The 21,485-nt window shown below is 43.3% G+C and overlaps 1 protein-coding gene across 1 annotated transcript; it reads right to left on the bottom strand.

Moving 5' to 3' along the window:
* Positions 1-1,983: 1,983 nt before the first annotated feature.
* On the bottom strand, positions 1,984-20,149 carry cacng4a (calcium channel, voltage-dependent, gamma subunit 4a). The gene is made up of 4 exons (XM_051897549.1): positions 18,668-20,149; positions 17,647-17,730; positions 17,213-17,353; positions 1,984-3,903 (listed from the first exon to the last, which is right to left on the bottom strand). The coding sequence occupies exons 1-4, from the start codon at positions 18,894-18,896 to the stop codon at positions 3,374-3,376; spliced, it is 984 nt and encodes a 327-aa protein (XP_051753509.1). The 5' UTR covers positions 18,897-20,149; the 3' UTR covers positions 1,984-3,373.
* Between the last annotated feature and the right edge of the window lie 1,336 nt (positions 20,150-21,485).

Here is a 21,485-nt window from a genome sequence, read left to right as displayed (position 1 = left end):
TGTACTCCAGTTATATCAGATCAAATGCACATGATTATCTTTGCTTAATGTTATGAACAGCAGCTACGCTAATGCTTTCATGTTTTATGCCCATCCCGAGGTAACTAGAGAGTACGTCAGCTCCAGTTTGGATCCAGCCTCTTATGAAGACTTCAGATGCCTCGACACTTGTGAAGAGATGACTTTGGGTCTTCAGATGACGCAAACTCTGGATCACCATGCACCATTCCAAATTTTGCTATATATCCACTGACAACGTTTATGTGTGCATTAATAATGCGATTATTTCTCATAATCAGAGTAAGGTCTTAATCGCAGCAAGATGTTTACATGACATGAGCAGAACTCTTCACTCCAGTTTACATGCAATTTTCAATACTTTTACTGATTATTTACTAATAAGTATGGTTATACCACACTCAGATAGGCATACAGTATGCATGTTACCGGCCATTGTTTTCATCTACTTACATCAAATTCAAAATATGGATATACTGGATATTATTTGGAGCCGTGATGAACATCGCAATGCCGGGTTTGCCTGTGCTTCTGTCACGTTCTTCGCACCATCTGGATGAAGATACTGAGCAGAGACTGCGCAGCGAGTTGTGTTGACGGAGTTTAGCGATTTGGTGAAGAGAAAACTTCAGAATAACATTACAGAGTTAATTCATAAAGTTGTGTGAATAACACACGGCATCCGTACGTCCAAGCACGTGCGCACTTTGGTCGGAGTGGGAATAATGCTATTAAGGTGTTTACATGCCTATTTATTGCGATTAAAATCGGCATACACCACCTAGTTTAATGCGATTATGGTTACTACGATTAAGAGCTTAATTGCATTCATTTAATTGAAGTATTGCGTTTACATGAGGTGAAGTTTAATTGCAATATTGCCAAAATCCCATTATAATCACATTATGAGGGTGCATGTAAACACACTCATTGTTTAAATTAATACATTGTTAGCTAACTGCGTGATTTGTATATGTACATTTCTGAAATTACATAATTTGGACACACCTTTGATAACAGATTACTCTAATTTGTAATGCTGACATGCATTTTATGTAAAGCTGCTTTGAAAAGATATGTATTGTGAAAAGCACCATACAAATAAATGTGAATTGAATTGAATTGAATGAAGAAACATGGCAAACATGAGTGCTTAAATAGAGGACTGTGGGTAAGCACATAACAAAAACAACCAATGACAAAAATGAACTGCTAAACAAGATAACAATAACAGCATTAAACCATGAACAAGACAAATTGTTTTTTAAAAAAATAAAAGACATGACTAGAAAAACATGAACTGAAAACATGAAACATGAACGAAAATCTAGACCGGGGTGTCCAATCCTGAACCTGTACAGCTAATAAAGGTCTTTAGTATCACCAGAAGCTTCCAGGCAAGTGGGTTGGAGCAGGTTGCAGTTCAGTTCTGCAGGACATTGGCCCTACAGGAGTAGGATGGACACCCCTAATCTCCCTGTTGAAAAAAACAGCATATGATGGTTAGGTATGTTTTGAAGCATGGCAGCTGGTTTGAGCTGGTTTATGCTGGTCCTTAGTTGATCATGAGCTGGTTTAAGCTGGTCCTGAGCTGGAGCTAGTAGCTTAGGACCAGCACTTGACCAGCTTAAACCAGCTCATGACCAGCTAAGGACCAACTAAGGACCAGCTTAAGCCAGCTCAAACCAGCTGGCATGCTTCTAAACATACATAACCAGAATATGCTGTTTTTTCAACATGGCTAGCAGTTGTGACAATTGTCAGTTCAGTAAATCTGAATATGTTAAAGTGAATAAGAGTTGGGAACTAGAGAAACAATCATGCCTATCTTACAAGATCTCAGTGAAGTAAAGATAAATCTCAATATGTTGTCTTAATATTGCCTCAACATTATGAAATGGATACTTATGATAGTTATAATCACCACAGTGGTTATTACATCCTTACTGTGGAAAGTTTCTGCTTGTAATATTACTCTTCCATCATAACATAAATGTTGTTCTTTTACAGCTCAAAAGATGGATATCTTCAAACATTGAGTCGATTTTGTCCTTGGCTTTAAGAACAGTGGCGGCGCTAGGCCGGGGCTTGCTGGGGCTATAGCTCCACCAGAAATGTGCTTAGCACCAGCGCAGCTAAACTAGATCTAAACTAGATTAATGCATTAAACAGGTGTCTTTGACTGTTCATTGCATCTCGTCTGCTTTTTCAGTTTCTCAAGCCATGCTTTTAAACAGTGTTAAAAGTTAAATTTAAAAGTTCAACTTTTGAAAACACGTCTCGACATCCTGCGCTCTTTTCCATTTTGTTGCCGTTTTAAAAGCACAGGCACGTTCCTTCATTTAGCTCTCCGCAGTTTTAAAGCCCTCACTATCTGTTGTATAGGCCTATAGTGTATAGACATAAATACATAGCCTATGCCTATATCTGTCTATGGGACTGTAGTGTACAAGATTCAATAAACCATTATTAAGTCATAGAGCTAATGTAATAATAAAAGCAGAATTGATACTGTGCTTAGTAACTGTGTACACTACAATATGACCTTGTAAATGTATAGTTTAAGGTAAAATGGAAAATTAAATAAGTAAAATGCAATAAATGCAGGGTATTGAAGTTATTGATGCATTTAATTTTCTTCTTAGCACCCCCTTTGAACTTTTAAGCTCCTCCCCCCAAAAAAAGTCCTGGAGCCACCACTGTTTAGGAATGCTGCAGCTGACTGGCTGCATATCCTGTGGAGGATGTAATGTGAGGATAGAGTGTGTAAGGCAGTAAAGTTTTGCTTCATTAGATAAATGCTTATACAACAGCGAACTGTTCAGCAACTAGGGACATTGTGCAAGTCATCCATGACACATTAGGAACCAAATGAGTTAACCATATGTGACAAAGATTATTTTCCTAAGGATTTATTTTTTTATTTTTTTTATGATGAACAATGATAAAAAATAAAAATAAAAAATCCAAAGCAAAAAAATCCAAAGCAAAATTTCAATCCATTATAGCACTATTGTTACTGTTTTTGAGCTTCTTTAATAAATGCTAAAAAGAAAAAAAATGGCTGGGAAAAGTCAATACTGTAGTACACAGAAAAAAAATATGCACAGTTGTAGCAATCCATTACATGTAAACGGAAAACATTCAATGATGTAAAATACATGTATGTCTGATACATTTTGATAATTAAATGGATTATTTTGCATGTGCTGGCTCATATGATGAAAGAAGTTGTGAAGAGTGTGAATTAGAAAATCACATCTATTGTGAACAAGAAACTGAAACTGTTTTGAGAAAAACATCTCGAGCCAAAAACAACTGAGAAAAATGGTAAATGCGTGACATAACTGCATTTTCACACAGGAGTGATCTTGTGATTCGAACTGTCCTTATCTTTAGGGATGCTGTTGTGGGCTTGCAAGAAGTTAGGATGTGCAAGATCAGTGTAATAAGAGGCCAGAGCACCTGCTTTGAATGGATGTTCTCTCCCCAGCATATACATTGAAATGTCCCCCAAAGGCAATGAGGAGCTGGTGACCCTAAGTATGGCAGGGGAAGTGCTTTTAGATGCATCTGTGGATTGAGAACAGGACTGGGACCATTGTTTTCTGTAATGGTAACTTGGAATGCTGGTGTAGAGGGAGGGCGAGGGTGGAGGGGCCATTTTAATAAACTCAAAGTGCTTGAAATGAACCTCTTTGTTCTTTTCAATGTAGATGTTAACTGCCAACACACCTATGGCCTCAGCCACAATGAAGGAGAGTACACCTGAGTAGAAGGACCATCCATAGCTGTATAAGTTTTTCTTATCTTCTCCTTTCTTGTCACTAGGGTCTCCGGCATTACTAGAGATGTAAACGATGATGCCGATGATATTGCTGAGACCTGATGAAAGGTAATAACAATAATAATAATAATAATAATAAGCTTCTAATTAGATACACATTGCCATAACCTGGTCAAGTCATAACTAAATGTTCAATTTCGAAAGGGAACTTCAACTCTGCCTTTACCGCTATGGGGAACCGTCACTCGTGACAGGAGTCCAAATGCCAAAGAATCACACCACTCCAATCCTATTGGCCGGCGACAGCTTATGATTTCATCATAGCGCGAACCCGGAGTATAAAGGGAGCGCCTGAGGAAGCAGTCGACATCTTCTCGTCTTTCGGGACTGTTCTGTCTATGCCATTGTTTTCATCACCGGTAAAGAATTACTGTCGGTGTCACTGTCGGTGTGTTTGTCTGTTGTTTACTGTGAGCGTCTCCCTATCGGGACGCTCCGTTCTCGTTCGGCACTCTTCTCGAGGGAAGAAGTGTCTGCATCTGTGCCTGGTGATTCTAGCCCCGTGTGTGCTGAGGCAATACGGGGGCTGCAATCGTAGCGAGCGCTCCTCTGGCTACTGGGTATGTGGAGCCGCTGTGTTTTTGGGACGCGCTTTTCGGCGTGCTGCAGCCACCATGAGAGCGCGTTAAGAAAGGGGCCGCACGCGGATGGCTCGACGAACGGTTCCTTTCTGTCTATGAATGTTGCGGGTCCCACAGACTTTTCATTCCTTCCTGATCTCCACGTTTGTGATCGGCAGGGCATGGAAAACCCCCTTAGCCATTCAGATTTGGATCTGAGCCAGACAGACGGGAGGAGGAAGAAGCCAGAGTGAGATAGGTGACCGATTGTAAACACCGTTGCATTTGTAATCGATCCCCCAGCTATTTAAAGGGCGATTTATATCTACCCTCTCTTCTTCTTCTTTCACCTCCTATATATATATATATATATATATACATATATATGTGTGTGTATATATATTTTAGATCATGCTCAGGTACGTCTTTTACAGTTAGGCTGACGGCTGGGCCTTTGATAATATTTTTTTCTAAAGGCTGCCGTCTGGCTTGATAAGGAAGGTGCTTTTAGGCTTAAAAGAACTTTTTGATTTCATCCTCCTTCATATATAAAAATAAGGAGGGAAAATCTTCGTTCTACTAGCCGCAGGAAGGTAAGCTGGGTCTATATTTTTGCATATAAAAAATGTAGACCTTGTTTTTCCTGTATAGCTTTCCTGAGCATGTAGTCAGTAAAGTTAGAAGGGGTTCTTTTGGGCAAAATAACTGTAGCATTAGGTTGGCTAGTTTTCAAAACATGCAGGCCGCTTGATGGCCGCTTTTTTGTAGCCTCCTATGTTAGAGTAGCTTCTCAGCTAATACTCTAGTTTGGTTTGAGTTAGCACTCGTCACTTCAGTTATTTGTGTGCAGGTCGGCTTTATCGGCCGCCTGACACTGTTTGCTTGTAGTGCTTCATTTTCTCCTCATATTTGAAGGATTCAAAATGGAGCCCAAGCTTTGCTTGGCCCAGTAGGCCTTAGCTAGCGGCTAGGCTAGAGCTAGGTTTAGGTGCTTGTTTGTTACAACACCCTTATTATTACTATCCCTATGAGGTTGTATAGTTCCTAGTTCTGGCCTCCTCCTGAGGGATTTGCTGGCCGTATGCCCATTTCCCCTTTGATATTATGTAGGTGCTATGGCTGAGGTTAACAGCTAAGGTTATAGGCTGTTATTAGCCTTCCTGGTGCTGTTTTTCCCAGGTGTTAGGCCCTTATCTTTGAGAAGATAAGTTATGCATTACTGCTAGGCCCCACTTTGTAGAACTTTGTCATGCTTATAATGTCTTCGCATGAGCCCCTTGAATTATATTCAAGTTTGAGTATACGGTGCTAAATGTTTTTAGCTTTCGTTCTCAAGGGTTCAATACAGATCTCAGATCTGTTTTGTGAATACATTAATCCTGTTTGGATGGCATGTATTACAAAGCATTTACCTTTGCTTTGGGTTCTAAGCTTTAGCCCTACATACTTTCATATATGTGAGCTTACTCTAGTGCTGCCACAGGTTAGCACCTGGTTCCGTGATAGCAGGCTGTGATTAGCCTCTATCTAAGAACGTGGTGTTTTGTTGTACTCCCCGGTTAGGGTTTGTGTTCCACTGAGTGCATCACCTGTTGGATCGCACACTCAGGTTGAGTGTAGAGAGTCTTATTCTGGTTAGAATAGTATGATCTCTGTTAGCTCCCATTCGATCATGACCACAGCAGCTGTTTTACATATACTGTTAAGTATGTTGGCTCTTTTTGATAGCCTCTTTCTGAGTACAGCTTGTATCTCGGGCGCTGTTGGTTTACGATCGCGAGTTTGCTCACGTATCTTAGCACTGCCTCAGGCTTATGCTCATGTTTGTTTGAGGTGGTAGGTCTTGTGGGCCTCCCTTAGACCATGATAGCATGTTTATTTGTACCATGTACATTGCCTGTTGGAATGTGTAGGCTTAGCTCAGGTTGTGTAGCTAGTTACCCACAATTGGCTTGTTGGGTCTAGAGCTGGTCCCTTTTGAGCTTGGTCCCTATTTATGACCACTGGCTGGCGCCACATGGTGCTAAAAGTAGTAGGCCCTGCCAGGCCTCCTTTTCAGTTTTTATGTTGGCCCAGCTGGTTTGGTTATATTTAGACTCATTTCCATGGTTGAGTCTTGTTTGCTGACTCACACCGCCATCGGCCACTCCCACCTCTGTAGAGTAGGCCCTAGGTCAGGCCTCTCATAGAGCACTGTGGCGCAGTGTGTACTCCTCTTATCCAAGTGTTAAGGTGTCTTATTGAGTACTTGGCCTACTGGCTGGTTTAGTCATGAAGCTACCACTGGCTGATGCCATGTGTTCATGGAGGTTGAAGGCCCCATAAGGGCCTCCTTTCAGTTTGCATGTTGGCACAGTTGTGTGTTGGTTTCTATGTGACTCATCACCATGGATGGGTCGTGATTGCCACTAGCTGACGCCACATGTTTCGAGTCGTAGGCCTTTGTAGGCCTCCTATGTATCATGCTGGAGCTTGGCTGTTTACTCCTCTCGTTTAGAGAGTAAAAGGTGCTTTTACTGAGTACATGTTCTGAGTGGCTTGCCTCTCAGGGTGAGTTCTTGTGTTAAAACCAGCTGGTTGTTCGGTTTTATGCATTTACTTCCTTGAGCATGGTCTCCTTTAGCTCTGGTTGAGCTAAGTAGTTACCTTGTTTTTAACTCGGTTCTATTTTGCTCCTAGAACTTTAGTGGCCGCTAGCTGACGCAGCGTCTGACAGGTAGGCCCTCGGGGCCTCCTTTGGGAACATGCTGGCATGTACCTTTTACATTTCTTTTATATTCTTTACTGAAGACAGTAAAAGGGACTTTATGTCGCTGGCTGGCCAGGGCTCCGGTTGACTTATTGTAGTTGTTTGTTCCTTGTAGTTGGTTTGTTCTGCCTGGAGCTTGATAACACTGCCACGACCTGATGCCACGTGTCTGCTGAGGTTATGGGCTCATGGGGCCTTCTTTAGCATGTGATGGCGTACGCTGTACTCCTCTTGCTTAAAGAGTAAAAAGGTTCTTTACCGAGTACACTGCTCGCTGGATTGTGTTAGATGGACTGTTTTGTGGGCACTCACAGCTACTTAATTACATGGTTGGTCGTGCGCCCAGCATGTTATGTTTTCAGGTGAGTGGCCTTATGGGCCACCCTGGAATACCGCCATGCAGTTTGAGTTTCTGCTGTGATATTTAGTTCTTCTTCTAGAACTTTAGTTATGTTGAAGGCCCTTTTTTCCGGCCTCCATGACTATGTGCCTACAGTATGGTCTGTCTGTTAGGTTGAGCTTCGTACTTCCCTTTAGGTTGATTGTGTAATTGTGCTTAGCTCCCTAAGCTGGTCATTGGTTGTAGACTTCTATGAAGTCTCCCGTTGAGACCAGCCTTAGGCTGGTTTGTGCTTCCCTGTACCAGGGTTTTTCTAGCGCACAGCCTCCTCAGTGCTTTAATCAGACACTGAGTAGATCCTAGGATGAGCGGATTATACTCCCCTCAATACAAGAGTTTTTAGCACTCAACTGAGTTCTGCTCTCCGGGATGCCCATTTCTTAGTGGCCGCTAGCTGATGCCGCGTGTGACAGGTAGGCCCTCAGGGCCTCCTTTGGGAACATGCTGGCATGTACCTTTTGCGTTTCTTTGACATTCTTTACTGAAGACAGTAAAAGGGACTTTATGTCGCTGGCTGGCCAGGGCTCCGGCTGACTCATTAACCTCCTTTTGTAGTTGGTTTGTTCTGCCCGGAGCTTGATAACACTGCGACGAGCTGATGCCACATGTCTGCTGAGGTTATAGGCCCATGGGGCCTTCTTTAGCGCGTGATGCCGTACGCTGTACTCCTCTTGCTTAAAGAGTAAAAGGTTCTTTACCGAGTACACTGCTCGTTGGATTGTGTTGGACGGACTGTTTCGTGGGCACTCACAGCTACTTAATTACTTGGTTGGTTGTGCACCCAGCATGCTATTTTCAGGTGAGTGACCTTATGGGCCATCCTGGAATACCACCATACCATTTGAGTTTCTGTGTGATATTTAGTTCGTTTTTAAGAACTTTAGTTATGTTGAAGGCCCTTTTTCTGGCCTCCATGACTATGTGCCTACAGTATGGTCTGTCTGTTAGGTTGAGCTTTGTACTTCCCTTTGGGTTGACTGTGTAATTGTGCTTAGCTCCCTAAGCTGGTCATTGGTTGTAGACTTCTATGAAGTCTCCCGTTGAGACCAGCCCTAGGCTGGTTTGTGCTCCCCTGTACCAGGGTTTTTCTAGCGCACAGCCTCCTCAGTGCTTTAATCAGACACTGAGTAGATCCTAGGATAAGAGGATTATACTCCCCTCAATACGAGGGTTTTTAGCGCTCAGCTGAGTTCTGCTCTCCAGGATGCCCTTCTCTGCGCGTGGGTTTGGGTTGCTCACTGCTCTTTCGCAGTCGCTCTTACCTGCTCTCTTCCCTGAAGAATGCGCTTTGGAGAATCTGTGTATCAGACAGGGCTGGCCCAGACTAAGTTTGGCTTTCGCCAGATTAGTACGGCCTCCTTGGTGGCGCTGAGGGTGACTTTGTTCCCCTCTAGTGACTGGCCAGGGTTCCTTTTGGTTTCCTGGCCACATTCCCTTTAAGGGACCACTTTCCACGGAATGCTGGTCCCAGATGCTTTGAGCAGCCTTGGAAGGCTTTCTGCGGAAGGCCTCATTTAGGCTCAGCTTGGGCTGTTGGCCGTAGGGAATGCTGTCACTGACAGCCTTGCGTGACCCGAAGGGGAGTTGCTCCTGGCATTTCTCTGGAACTGCCGGACGTTTGTCTGGTCATTTGGCATGCACTCTCCTTTAGCATGGCGGCGTGGGTATATCGTTCCCCATAGCGGTAAACGCAGAGTTGAAGTTCCCTTTCGAAAGGGAACGTCTCAGGTTACGTATGTAACCATGGTTCCCTGAGAACAGGGAACGAGACTCTGCGTTGCCCTGCCATGCTTCGGGCTGCCTGCTGAACAGTCCCTCAAGACGAGTAGGTGTCAACTGCTTCCTCAGGCTCTCCCTTTATACTCCGGGTTCGCGCTATGATGACGTCATAGGCTGTCGCCGGCCAATAGGATTGGAGTGGTGTGATTCTTTGGCATTCGGACACCTGTCACGAGTGACGGTTCCCCATAGCGGTAAACGCAGAGTCTCGTTTTCTGTTCTTAGGGAACCATGATTACATACGTAACCTGAAACGTTTTCTCAGTTCCAAGTTGAGAATCATCAATTCTCTTCTAGATGAGAATCATCAATTATCTTCTGATAATGTCTCCTACAATCATGCAAAAGATTGTTTTGAAAACCCATCTTTGTAAAATTTTAGTGAATTAATGTCATACAAAAGTATGACAAATTCATTGGAGCATAGCATTAATCAAGCAAGTCGAGAAACGCATGTTATTGTAACGTTTAGTCCTCAGGATGAAGATAGACGAAGTAATTTGAAGTAAATAGATACGATGTTTATTAATCCAAGAGACAAAGGTAATCCAATAGTGAAGAAACTCAAACGACACAGCAATGTAAAACACAACAATACCGGACAATGAATGGGAACTGAAGAGGAACATAAATACACAGTGATGATGAACTCAAAGACTAACAGGTGATCTAATTAATGAGTAACCATAGTGACAAATGACTGGCAGGAACATAGAAACACAGGAAACAGGCAACAAAATATGAGCAAACTAAAAGTTTTTGAAAATGAAACTAAGACAGACTAAACTGAATGTAACTGTGACAGAATGCCCCCCTCGGAGAAGGTGCAGCCTCACGCCATAATATGATTTAGGAGGTGGTTCAGGAGTAGCCAAGTGGTGATCCAAGGCACAGCCAGGATAAAAGCCCACAGTGAAGCCAATGGAGGGAGGAGCCATGGTGGAAACTTTGCTGACAAGACCTGGGACTAATGGATTAGAAGCTGATGGTAGTGAAGCCCTGGGCACAGACAGAGAGTAGATATCCCATGATGGCCCAGGAGGCTGAGGCGGACCCGTAGTGATGAGTGTCTGAGGTAAAGCCAGAGTGCCAAGGTGGAGCCGGAGGGAAGTTGGAGCCAAGTGTAGCCTAAGGGGTGGAGAGACAGAGTGCAGTGGACGGCTCATAAGTCTGTGGTGCAGGCAGAGTGACGACTGACAAAGGTGGAGCTGGAGGGACGAGGGAACCGGATGAAGCAGTAAGGACGATGATATCTGGTGGAGCTGAGAGAAGGAGGAGCCAAGATGGAGCCGACAGGTCGATGAACCAAGGTGGAATGATGGGATTAGTGCCTGGAGGCAATGCTGAGGATCCACTTGCCTGGGCAACGCTGGAGACCGGAAGACCTGAGGCTTATCCACACAACAGATAAGGGAACCAGCAGAGGAGGGGCTGACAGACTGGCTGAATCAGGATGTGGTGGCAGGAGAGGGAGGCTGGGTGGGATCAATGACGATGACATAGACTTGATACAGGGCAACAAACCAGACTTTATGCTGGGCAGGACCAGTGGCAATGAAGACACAGATGATTTCGAGCTGGGCGGGACCAGTGGCGATGATGAAAACACAGGAAACTTGGTGGACCAGTGACAATGACACAGCTTAATGCTGGAGATTTAGGATAACATCCGTATCTAAATGATCATAATAATTATATTCCATAGAGGCCCATTTAGATCACCCTCAGCGGCAGGATTGTGGTTGGGGTTTTCCTCCATTCCCTCGTATTCCACTAAAAATCCCACGGCGACACACAGTGGTGGTGGCTCACACACCTGGTCAGACTCAAATTGGGGCTCGGGCTCTGTCCTTGTTTCAGCTTCTGGCTCGTTCATCGCAGCAGACGTGAGCTTCCAGTTTTTTACTCACCCTCAAGCCATCCTATGTGTATATGACTTTCTTCTTTCTGATGAACACAGAGAAATATTAATAAATATCCTGACGCATCCGAGCTTTATAATGGCAGTGAACAAGGTTCATGAGTTTGAGCTGAAGAAAGTGCTTCCATCCACATCCATCCATCATAAACATGTACTCCACATGGCTCCGGGGGGGTCAATAAAGGCCTTCTGAAGTGAAGCGATGCATTTGTGTAAAAAAAAAAAATATCCACATTTAATAAGTTATGAAGTAAAATATCTAGCTTCCGCCTTCCATATTCAACTTGCGAAGAAAGTGTAAAACTCTTGCAGTACAAAATGCTTACGCTACATACTATGCCTTGCCTATTCAACTTACGGAAAAAATGTAACTGACGCAACGCCAGTTTACACTTTCTTCGTAACTTGAATACAGAAGGCGGTCTGGCAGAAGCTAGATATTTTACTTCATAACTTGTTAAATATGGATATTTTTTTTTACACAAACGCATCGCTTTGCTTCACTTCAGAAGCCCTTTATTAACACCTGGAGTACATGTTTATGATGGATGGATGTAGATGGAAGCACTTTCTTCAGCTCACACTCGTGACCCCTGTTCACTGCCATTATAAAACTCGGATGCGTCAGGACATTTATTAAAATATCTCTGATTGTGTTCATCAAAAAAATAGAATGTCATATACACCTAGGATGGCTTAAAGGGTGAGTAAAGCTTGGGGTAATTTTCATTTGAAAGTGAACTAATCCTTTAATGTCCGTGCTAGGGGTTGGCGGCTGGCTGGGCTCTGGATTCGGCTCCACTGGAGGATTTTGAGCAGGCAGGGTTGGAATTATTATAGCTGGTTTGGAGCGGGCTTCCTCCTCTACAATAAGTGGTGAGCCAGCCACACACAGGGCATACTCGATATATACAAATCATGAGCAGTTGTCGTTCCCCATAAGCATTATTTTGAGCAACTCCATTGTTAAGCCTGCTCCAAAAATGCATTTTTTAAGTGGACTCGTCCTAACATACCTGATGGCATAGTTCAAGGAATTCATCCACAAAATCCTCCAGTAGCCATGCTCCTTGATATAAGGATTGGAGTTGCTCCTCTGCATAATCCATTTTCTTTTTTGGTCCAGTATTCTGTAACGTTTAGTCCACAGAATGAAGAAGATAGATTAAATAATTCAAATAGAAATGATGTTTATTAATCCAAGAGACACAGGTAATCCAAGAGTGAAGAAACTCAAATGGCACACCGTGTAAAACACAACAACACGACAATACTGAACAATGAATGGGAACTGAAGAGGAACGTAAATATACAGTGATGATGAACTCAAACACTAACGTCTCGGTTACGTATGTAACCCTCGTTCCCTGAAGGAGGGAACGGAGATGTACACCAGAACTGAACCGACGAATTGGGATATCGCAAGAGAGCCCTATCACCTTCGAGTGTAAACTAAACGAGCCAATGGACATTGGCGTGTGATTTGCAGCACCTGCTCCGTCTCGCAGCATGGGTATAAATACGGAGCAGATGCACTCGCACTTTGTTTTTCGCACAAACATGAAGTCCGCACTCAGCGGAGGCACAGGAACTGTGGCAACGGGATGTGCGTCTCCATTCCCTCCTTCAGGAAACGAGGGTTACATACATAACAGAGATGTTCCCTTTCAGTCGGTCACATTCGACGTACGTCAGAACTGAACCGACAAATTGGGATCCCTAATAAAACGCCACAGTTACTGATCCCCTTCCAGCGCCCAGCGTAACCTTCAGCAACCCAGCACACCTCAGGGCGGAGAAGGGAGCAAGCTTACACTGAGAGAGTCTACTGCTGTTCCACAAGACCTGTTCAGTAAGACTTAGATAACACTGGGAAAGCGAGCCTGTGAGGGATGCTGCGGAGACCACAACCCACCGGGAGGGGGGAATTTACATGGGAAAACACATATGGACTGACCGAGGGCAGTGCACATATGGAGTCCCTGGGATGGCTCCAGCCTAGACAGGGGGAGACACATCTGACAGGTGACAGCAGAGCAGACTCTGCTAAGGGAAAGACACAGGCTCACCGTAGGGAGTTTAACCATGGAAAATACACAGATGGGACCACTGTAGGGGTCACAACATATGGCACCGAGCCAAGCACTGGTGTCAGTGACGAGTGCTTGGCCTAGCATCAGACACTCCGCAATGTCCGAGCTGCAGGGGGTGGCGCGCAGGAACTTAACAGGGTTCGCCAGGACGGGGAACTCACTAAAGCAATGGACGCACGTATCTGGCCCAGGGGGCGGGAGTGGTGTTGCAAGCCAACACTTAGAACTGGTCCTTCACGCTACCGGCCGATAGAGGCGAGTACACGGGAAGATACCGGTTCTACACAAAGGCTATAGAATCTAGCGAACGTGTTTGGTGTCGCCCAGCCCACAGCTCTATATATATCTGTCAGCGAGGCGCCATACGCCAGCGGCCAGGAAAAAGCAACTCCTCTAGTGGAGTGAGCTCTCAACCCGAGCGGGCAAGGCACGCCTTGGGACTGATAGGCCAAGGTGATGGCATCCACTATCCAGTGAGCCATCCTCTGCTTGGAGACAGCCTTTCCCTTCTGCTGGCCTCCGTAACAGACAAAGAGCTGGTCTGAGGTCCTAAAGCTTTGCGTTGTGTCCAAGTACAGGTGCAAAGCACGAACGGGACAGAGCAAAGCCAGGGCTGGGTCTGCCTCCTCCGAGGGCAGCGCTTGCAGGTTCACTACCTGATCTCAGAAGGGAGTGGTAGGAACCTTGGGCACATATCCGGGCCTCAAGATAACGTGAGTATCACCCGGCCCGAACTCCAGGCATGAAAATGCGTGCAGGTCCCCTACTCTCTTGATGGAGACCAATGCAACCATGAGTACTGTCTTAAGGGACATCTCTTTTAACTCAACTGACTGCAAAGGCTCGAAGGGAGGTCCCTGGAGAGAAGTAAGTACCAGGAACAAGTCCCAAGAGGGTATAGAGGGAGGGCAAGGCGGATTTAGTCTCCTCGCCCCCCTCAGGAACCTGACAATCAGGTCATGTTTCCCCAAGGACTTACCATCAACTGCGTCGTGATGTGCGGCCATAGGCGGCAACATACACCTTAAGGGTGGAGGAAGACAGCCTACTCTCCGACCCTTCTTGCAAGAAGAAAAGCACTGATCTGATCAAACATGTTCGGGGGTCCTCTCAGTGAGAGGAACACCACTCGACGAACAGGTTCCACTTCAGAGCATAGAAGTTCCTCGTAGAAGGAGCTCTTGCAGAAGTGATGGTGTCTACAACTGACTGGGGTAGATCACCTAGAACCTCCGTGTCTCGTCCAAGGACCAGACATGAAGTTTCCAAAGGTCCGGACGCGGGTGCCATAGGGTTCCCCGTCTCTGAGTCAGAAGGTCCTTCCTCAGAGGAATGGGCCAGGGAGGTGCTGTCGCGAGAAGCATCAGTTCTGGAAACCAGGTCCGAGTGGGCCAATAAGGCGCCACTAACAGGACCTGCTCCTCGTTCTCCCTGACTTTGCACAAGAGCTGTGCGAGCAGGCTCACTGGGGGAAACGAATACTTGCGAAGGTCCCGGGGCCAGCTGTGTGCCATTGCGTCCGTGACTCCATAAGAGGAGATGGCAGGCGAGTTGCGACATGCGATTAAAGAGTAGACTGCCCTGGTGGTTGATGTACGCAACAGTCGCAGTGCTGTCCGTACGGACCAGCACGTGCTTGCCTAGTAGCAACTGAAAGAAGTGGTCCAGCACAAGACGTACTGCTAGCAACTCGAGGCAATAGATATGCCACTGCAGTTGAGGCCCCGTCCACAGACCTGAGACTGCATGCCCGTTGTACGTGGCTCCCCAACCAGTGGTGGAAGCATCTGTGGAGACCACAGCATGCCTGGACACTTGTTCCAGGGGGAACTCCTGCCCTGCAGGAATCAAGGGTCTGACCACTGAGTGAGGGTACGACGGCAGCTCGGTGTGATGGACACATGGAATGTGCCGCGTTGCCACACCCATCTCGGGACTCAGCTGTGAAGCCAGTGCTGAAGTGGCCTCATATGAAGCAATCCGAGCGGCGTGACTGCGGCTGCGGATGCCATATGCCCCAGCAGCCTCTGAAAAGATTTCACATGCAGGGCAGAGGCGGTGTGCCTGTAGCACTGCCACCCCACCATCGAGGGTAATGAGAGAGGAAAAACTTTTTATGCAGATTATGGCCCTTTTGGCGTTCCATATTTTTGGCACCAAAATGCTTCCATACTGCCAAGTTTTTCATGCACGTCCGGGCTAAATGGCAGGGGGTAGGGCAAAGGCGAATTATGCGTCGCACTGCGCCCCCAGTGGCCCGGGAAAGCATGGTTGTCAGCTCTGAATCTGATTCAGCATGAGCACACACCACAACAGTGGGACCCTCAGCTTCATCTTCGTTTCCAGAGCCCAACAGCCCTCTCTCCAATGTAGCAATCGACATCTGATCCTCTGCTGAAGCCCTGAATGAAATACTATGTCCCCCACAAGAAGGACCAGCAATCCACTCAGAAGCTGCCAGCCATGTGGGACAGTGAACGTGGCCGTCTTACTGGACAGCACACGGCACGCTGAGCTCCGACGTGTCCATGTTCTCAATAGAGAACATAAACCACCCATAAACACAGTCACAACATGCTTGTGATGCGCTAGAGGAGTGGGGGGCCCACAGAGATTGGCTCGGCGGGTAGAGCCCCACTGTAATCCTCAGGTCACCCTGGCTATTCACCAAAGTAGCACTTTTCTGGCTTTATTTTTTTTTTTTGCAGAAAAAAAAACACACTAGATCGGGAAATAAGTGAGGGGACTCCACCTCGTTTGAGGCACTCGAGTCTCGACCGCACATCTAGAGCGGCGAACAATGTGCTGGGTTGCCATGACAACCCGCGCTGTCAGCCAGCAGCTTGACGGCACACGGCGCGCTAAGCGCTCAAGCCCTTGTCGTCATGCTCTCATGAGAGTATATGAACCAGCCACAAACAGTCTCAGCACGCTATACAGACATGAGAGACAGTGATCGTGGCCGTCAATGAGGATAGGAAACGACCGCATCCATAAACGCTTGAAAAAGACGCAGTGTCAGTCCGTGAAGCTCTTTTAAAAGGGGGAAAAACTCACTCTTTGTATGGTGCTTAAGCACACTGGGGATCAGCCGTGGTGCGATTGTAGGTTCACACTGGTCGCCTACAATCAGCACACACAGAGAAAACCGCCCCAAATCGCAAACCTGTGAAAACAGCATTTGAGAGCTGTGTATAAAGCTCGCGGCCACCGCTGTAAAGTGCCTTTACACCAGCACTCTTCAAGGAAGAGGCTCCAAGGACTCGACTTCACACAATAAGGTGATCTTTTTGCAGGAACACAATGCTTGGCTCCGAAGCAAAAGACAAAGTGCGAGTGCATCTGCTCCGTATTTATACCCGCGCTGCAGGACAGAGCAGGTGCTGCAAATCACCTGTCCATTGGCTCGTTTAGTTTACACTCTAAGGTGATAGGGCTCTCTTGAGATATACCAATTCGTCGGGTCAGTTCTGACATACGTCGAACATGACCGACTGAAAGGGAACAAAGAATCAGGTTGCACAAGATGATCAAACTAAAAGTCCTTGAAAATGAAACTAAGACAGACTAAACTGAATGTAAATGTGAGTTACAGGTATGTATATATTTTTGGTCATCACAACACATGCAGAAAACGAAATTGGAAAAACTGATTAAAACTAAAATTGGAAAAATATGTTTTACAACATTATATCATGCATGCATTTATGGCAACACTGCTTTTTCAATTAAAATACATTGATATGCTTTGCTAAAATTATGATTTGTGTTTGGAGACTCATCAGGGATTCTCTTCTGAAACAATAGAACTGGCTGAATGTTAAGGTTACTAGCATGCATTGTACCTGCAGATACAAAAAGGATTCCTGCACTCAGAATAATGTTATTTCTGCTGCTGTAAACATGGCCCACACCAACACAAAGTCCTCCCAAGAGAAGCAGGATGGTACTCAGGATGGGGAAGAGACTGGATGCCCGCACCAATCCTGCAACACACAAAGGCATCTTACTGTATGTAAACAGACTTTTAACCTGAAATGTGCCACCAGCTTCTCATTGTAGATATGCCTAAAATGAAAGCAAAGTTTCATATATGTAGCTCCTAATGGCATACACTAGCCAACATTATTATAGAAATGTCATAATGAAACAATTGGGCTAAAAAATTAATGATACATATGACATATATAATCATAATTTAATCTTTGGTGGAATTGAATCAAGTGGTGGAATTTTATTTTGAATCGTTCTTTGAATGTTATAAAGAAAATGAACTCACGGAGGATGTACTCTGAACTGTCGGTGTCATAGTCATTATCCACAGAAAAATGATTGATCCAGTAGCAGCTCCCATTGTTGATCCCTGTGCCAAACATAAGTGCTGCTGAATTTTATATAAAGATTGCATTACCTTATAAGATCAATTTAAGTTAATTTTCTTCCTTGTTTTTTCAGAATGAATCTTCAAAAGCTTAAACTAACTTCCTTCCTTCAGTACTAAGAATATATTATATATTTTATGTGCTCTCTCTTTTGCTTGACCTTACTCTAAAATATCCCTTTATGTATGCAAATTTACATGTAACTGTTAAATATCTGTACCATAGGTATAGTCTTGTTGAGGTCTTTAAACCATCATGTTTTATCATCTATTGCTTGAGTGACACTCTTTAAAGGCTCATGAATAGACAGATATATTAAAGATTAACAATCTTTACAGAACATAATTAAAATTTTCAAATAAACAGCCAATATTATGGGGGTGAAATACAAACTATTCCTTGGAATATTCATCTCAGTATCTTGCAGAAAATGTAATCTATTTGTTTGTCAATGTTTTGAAAAGGATCCTTGTAAAGGCAAATGATAGAGCCTCCTTAATGCAGAAGACAAAGATTTTGAGAGTATATGAGGTTAGTTTTGTTTTTTGTTTTTTTTAAAGGATTATTCTTCAAATACACCAGCATTATGAGGAAGGCAGGATTTAAATATTACTATTTTTGATGCGGCACTTTCAATAGTACTGCTAGTGAATACATAGGTTATTATATGAATTTATTACTATATTAGTAACTATATTTATTGACATTATTTAGTTATTAACATAAAATGTTAAAATATTAACATTATTTATTTATTAACATAATGTAATGTAACAATGTATCTATTAACCATATTTAGAGATTGTAGTGACTTGGCAGAATGTATTAATTCAATACATTTTTCATTAGTGTGTCTCAAATTACTTAAACAAGAAATCATTCTAGTATTATAATATTAAAATCTGCCCGTCCCTTTACCTTCGATACAGCAGACCCTCCAAAGTCCAGAATGCGTAAGATCTCCTCGTGTTTTCTTTGGCTGCAGGAAGGTTTGGGTTTCATCTGTTGCGTTTCTGGTCGTGTTACAGATGTGTGCTCTAGAGTAGAGCCAGTAGTCGGTCCCGATAGCAACAGACATCAGGCTGATCGCTGCGAATGCGCCCAGGCTTGTCAAAACAATCTGAACTCCACGATCACGCCAAGCCATGACACCGTAAGCTAGACTGAAATGAGCGCATCAAGAGAACTTCACAGTACATTTCACCTATCTCTGTTGCGTGTTCAAATTCAGCCACGCATGAGCACATCATTCAAACATTTTTGGATGGAAACTACGACATATGTGGAAAAAAAGAAGCTGAGACTTCTAACACAAAGTGTTCACATCTCGTGTTTCTCGCCCTTTTGAGAGAATTTACCTGTTTCATCTAGCCTACATGACGGTGACCGACTTGCTGAAATTAATGTTATTTTTGGGTTTTTATTTTTAAAACCTTTAAATAACGACCGTAACGGTTATGTAAGTTTATTAACGCCAAATGTTTTTGAAATAAAAAGCTTGTTGAATTACACTAATTGAAAAAAAATGTGCATTGCATTAATCGTCCTTACATTTGAATGCATTGTATTTTTAGGGCTTGCATTTTTATGGGCTGAAATTCAGCGTGGTCGTATACTTAAGCTGTGAATATTTCACTTCAAATATTCAACATTCAAAACATTTCACACACATTTTCATTATTAAAAAAGATTCATATTCACCTTTCAGATTTAACTTCCAATCTATTCAGTCTGTTTAAAAATACAACCTATAATATTCAACAGGCAATTTTCGGTCCATTTTATTTCGCTTTACAAATTCGCTTCCACAAATTCAGTGGTTCAAATTGGACAGAAAATTCAACATTGAACATCCGGGAACTGCAGGAATAGCAGTAGATTGCCGATGCATGATCTCCATCTGCTGTTAATCGTCCTCACCAGCAGGTGCCGTTAGCGGCTGTTAACAAGACACAAACTACACCTAGAGAATCATTCATTCATTCATTCATTCACAAAAACGGATTTACACAAATAGAGCAAGTGTATGTGATAATTATTAAGGCCAAAATATATGCGGAAAAGCTGATAAAAACACAAAAGCAGAGTTTATGTTTAATTCAATGTCTTCACAATTACTTTCCTTGTGACTGCATGTAAGCAGCTTTCTCTACCATGAACAAGATGCTTTTATAACGCTTTTTCCACCTGATGCTGATGTACAGATTCAAATATTACATCTGAGGAGTACATATTTCTCTCGGTTGTTAGTTTTCTTAACTTATATGGCAGCGCTGTGATGCAGTACCCTGGGGTTTCCCTCATACGTCATACTTCAGGATTCCCCCGCCGTGGGGACATATAAAACATTTAAATTGGCCGCACTCCCTCCTGTTACGTCGCTTCCGGTTTGGCATTTTTCAGATGCAGAAGTAAAATTTTCTCACAAAAACGACTCCAGAAGCCTAAGTAGCGTATTTATAGGTATATTTTAAAGAATATCTAGTTCCTACATTATTTTTCTATACGTTGACTCACTGAAGCTCTAACCTGCAATATGCCCTTTATGCACTCAGAAAAAATGGTACAAACAAAAGCTGTCACTGAGACCCATTGTATGTATCATTTAGGTACTAATATAAACTCTTTTGGTATGCACTTGTTAGGTACAAAGGTGTACCTTTTGAAAGGGTAGGCTACCGCCCCAGTGACAGTGTTTGTACCTTTTTCTCTGAGAGCGAGTTGTCTTTTAATAATGTTGTATTATTTTTACCTTGCATTTTATTGTATAATAATTTTATCTTTTATTATCATAAAGTGGGTTTCATTTTATTAGTTATGGTAATTTTGCCTCTTTTAATGTGAAGTACTTGGTGCCTATTGTAGGCCCTAATACTTTTTTATTGTGAAGCACTTTGAGCTGCATTCCTTTCATGAAATGTGCTGTAAATAAAGTTATTATTATATTATAAATTATTATTATTATTATGACAAATGATGATATAGTTAAGGATACCGTTTTCACAAATAGCATGTCTGCAAATGTAAAATTATATTTTATACAATTCAATAAACTCATAGCTAATATAAGTGACTTACATTTTTGATGCAATATTGTCTGTTTTTGGCCAACGAAAATAGTTCCAAACAAAGATCATACCAGAACCTTTGCGCATCTCTGAGCAACACACAGCTTTGTTTTGACGGAATCAATTACCCATTTAAGACATTCACTTGTTTTATTCTTTCCAGAATAATACAGAATAATCGTCGTTTTCTGCAGTAATTTGTCATGAATTGTGATCTGATCCTCATCTAAGTCAACAATGCCTAAACACTTTGAGATTGCTTTGTATCCCTTAAAGAAGAATAGTCAAAATTCCTCCTGAACATTTTGCAGGTCTGATCTAAAGCTACTAAAAAGCGCTTGCTTGAAGTCACTGCTGACAAAAAGAAATTAGAATTGTTTGTGTATTATCACTTTGTGTTTATCTATTGTTGTGACTTAGATGGGGATCAGATCACATTTTATGACAAATTACTGCAGAAAACCAGTTCATCCCAAGGGGTTAACATACTTTTTCTTGCCACTGTATATATACATCTAAATATATCTAAATGCCACTTCTGATGCAGAATCTGTGTTTCCTCTACAGTGGAAAAAATGATTTTGTTGATACTGATTTAATTTGATTTGTAAAGCCCTATAGTGACTTATTCTAATTTATGTATTGATAAAATGTAAGAATATGACACG

The sequence above is a fragment of the Ctenopharyngodon idella genome, chromosome 6, assembly GCF_019924925.1.
Source record: "Ctenopharyngodon idella isolate HZGC_01 chromosome 6, HZGC01, whole genome shotgun sequence".
NCBI lineage: Eukaryota > Metazoa > Chordata > Actinopteri > Cypriniformes > Xenocyprididae > Ctenopharyngodon > Ctenopharyngodon idella.
This window is presented reverse-complemented; position numbering and strand designations above follow the sequence as displayed.

Excerpts from the sequence above, each read along its gene's own strand:
- cacng4a (XM_051897549.1), bottom strand. The coding sequence starts at position 18,896 with ATGGCTTGGCGTGATCGTGGAGTTCAGATTGTTTTGACAAGCCTGGGC. Across the intron at positions 17,731-18,667 it reads GAGGGTCTGCTGTATCGAAG|GGATCAACAATGGGAGCTGC; the intron begins GTAAAGGGACGG and ends TGTTTGGCACAG. Across the intron at positions 17,354-17,646 it reads CAGTTCAGAGTACATCCTCC|GATTGGTGCGGGCATCCAGT; the intron begins GTGAGTTCATTT and ends TGTGTGTTGCAG.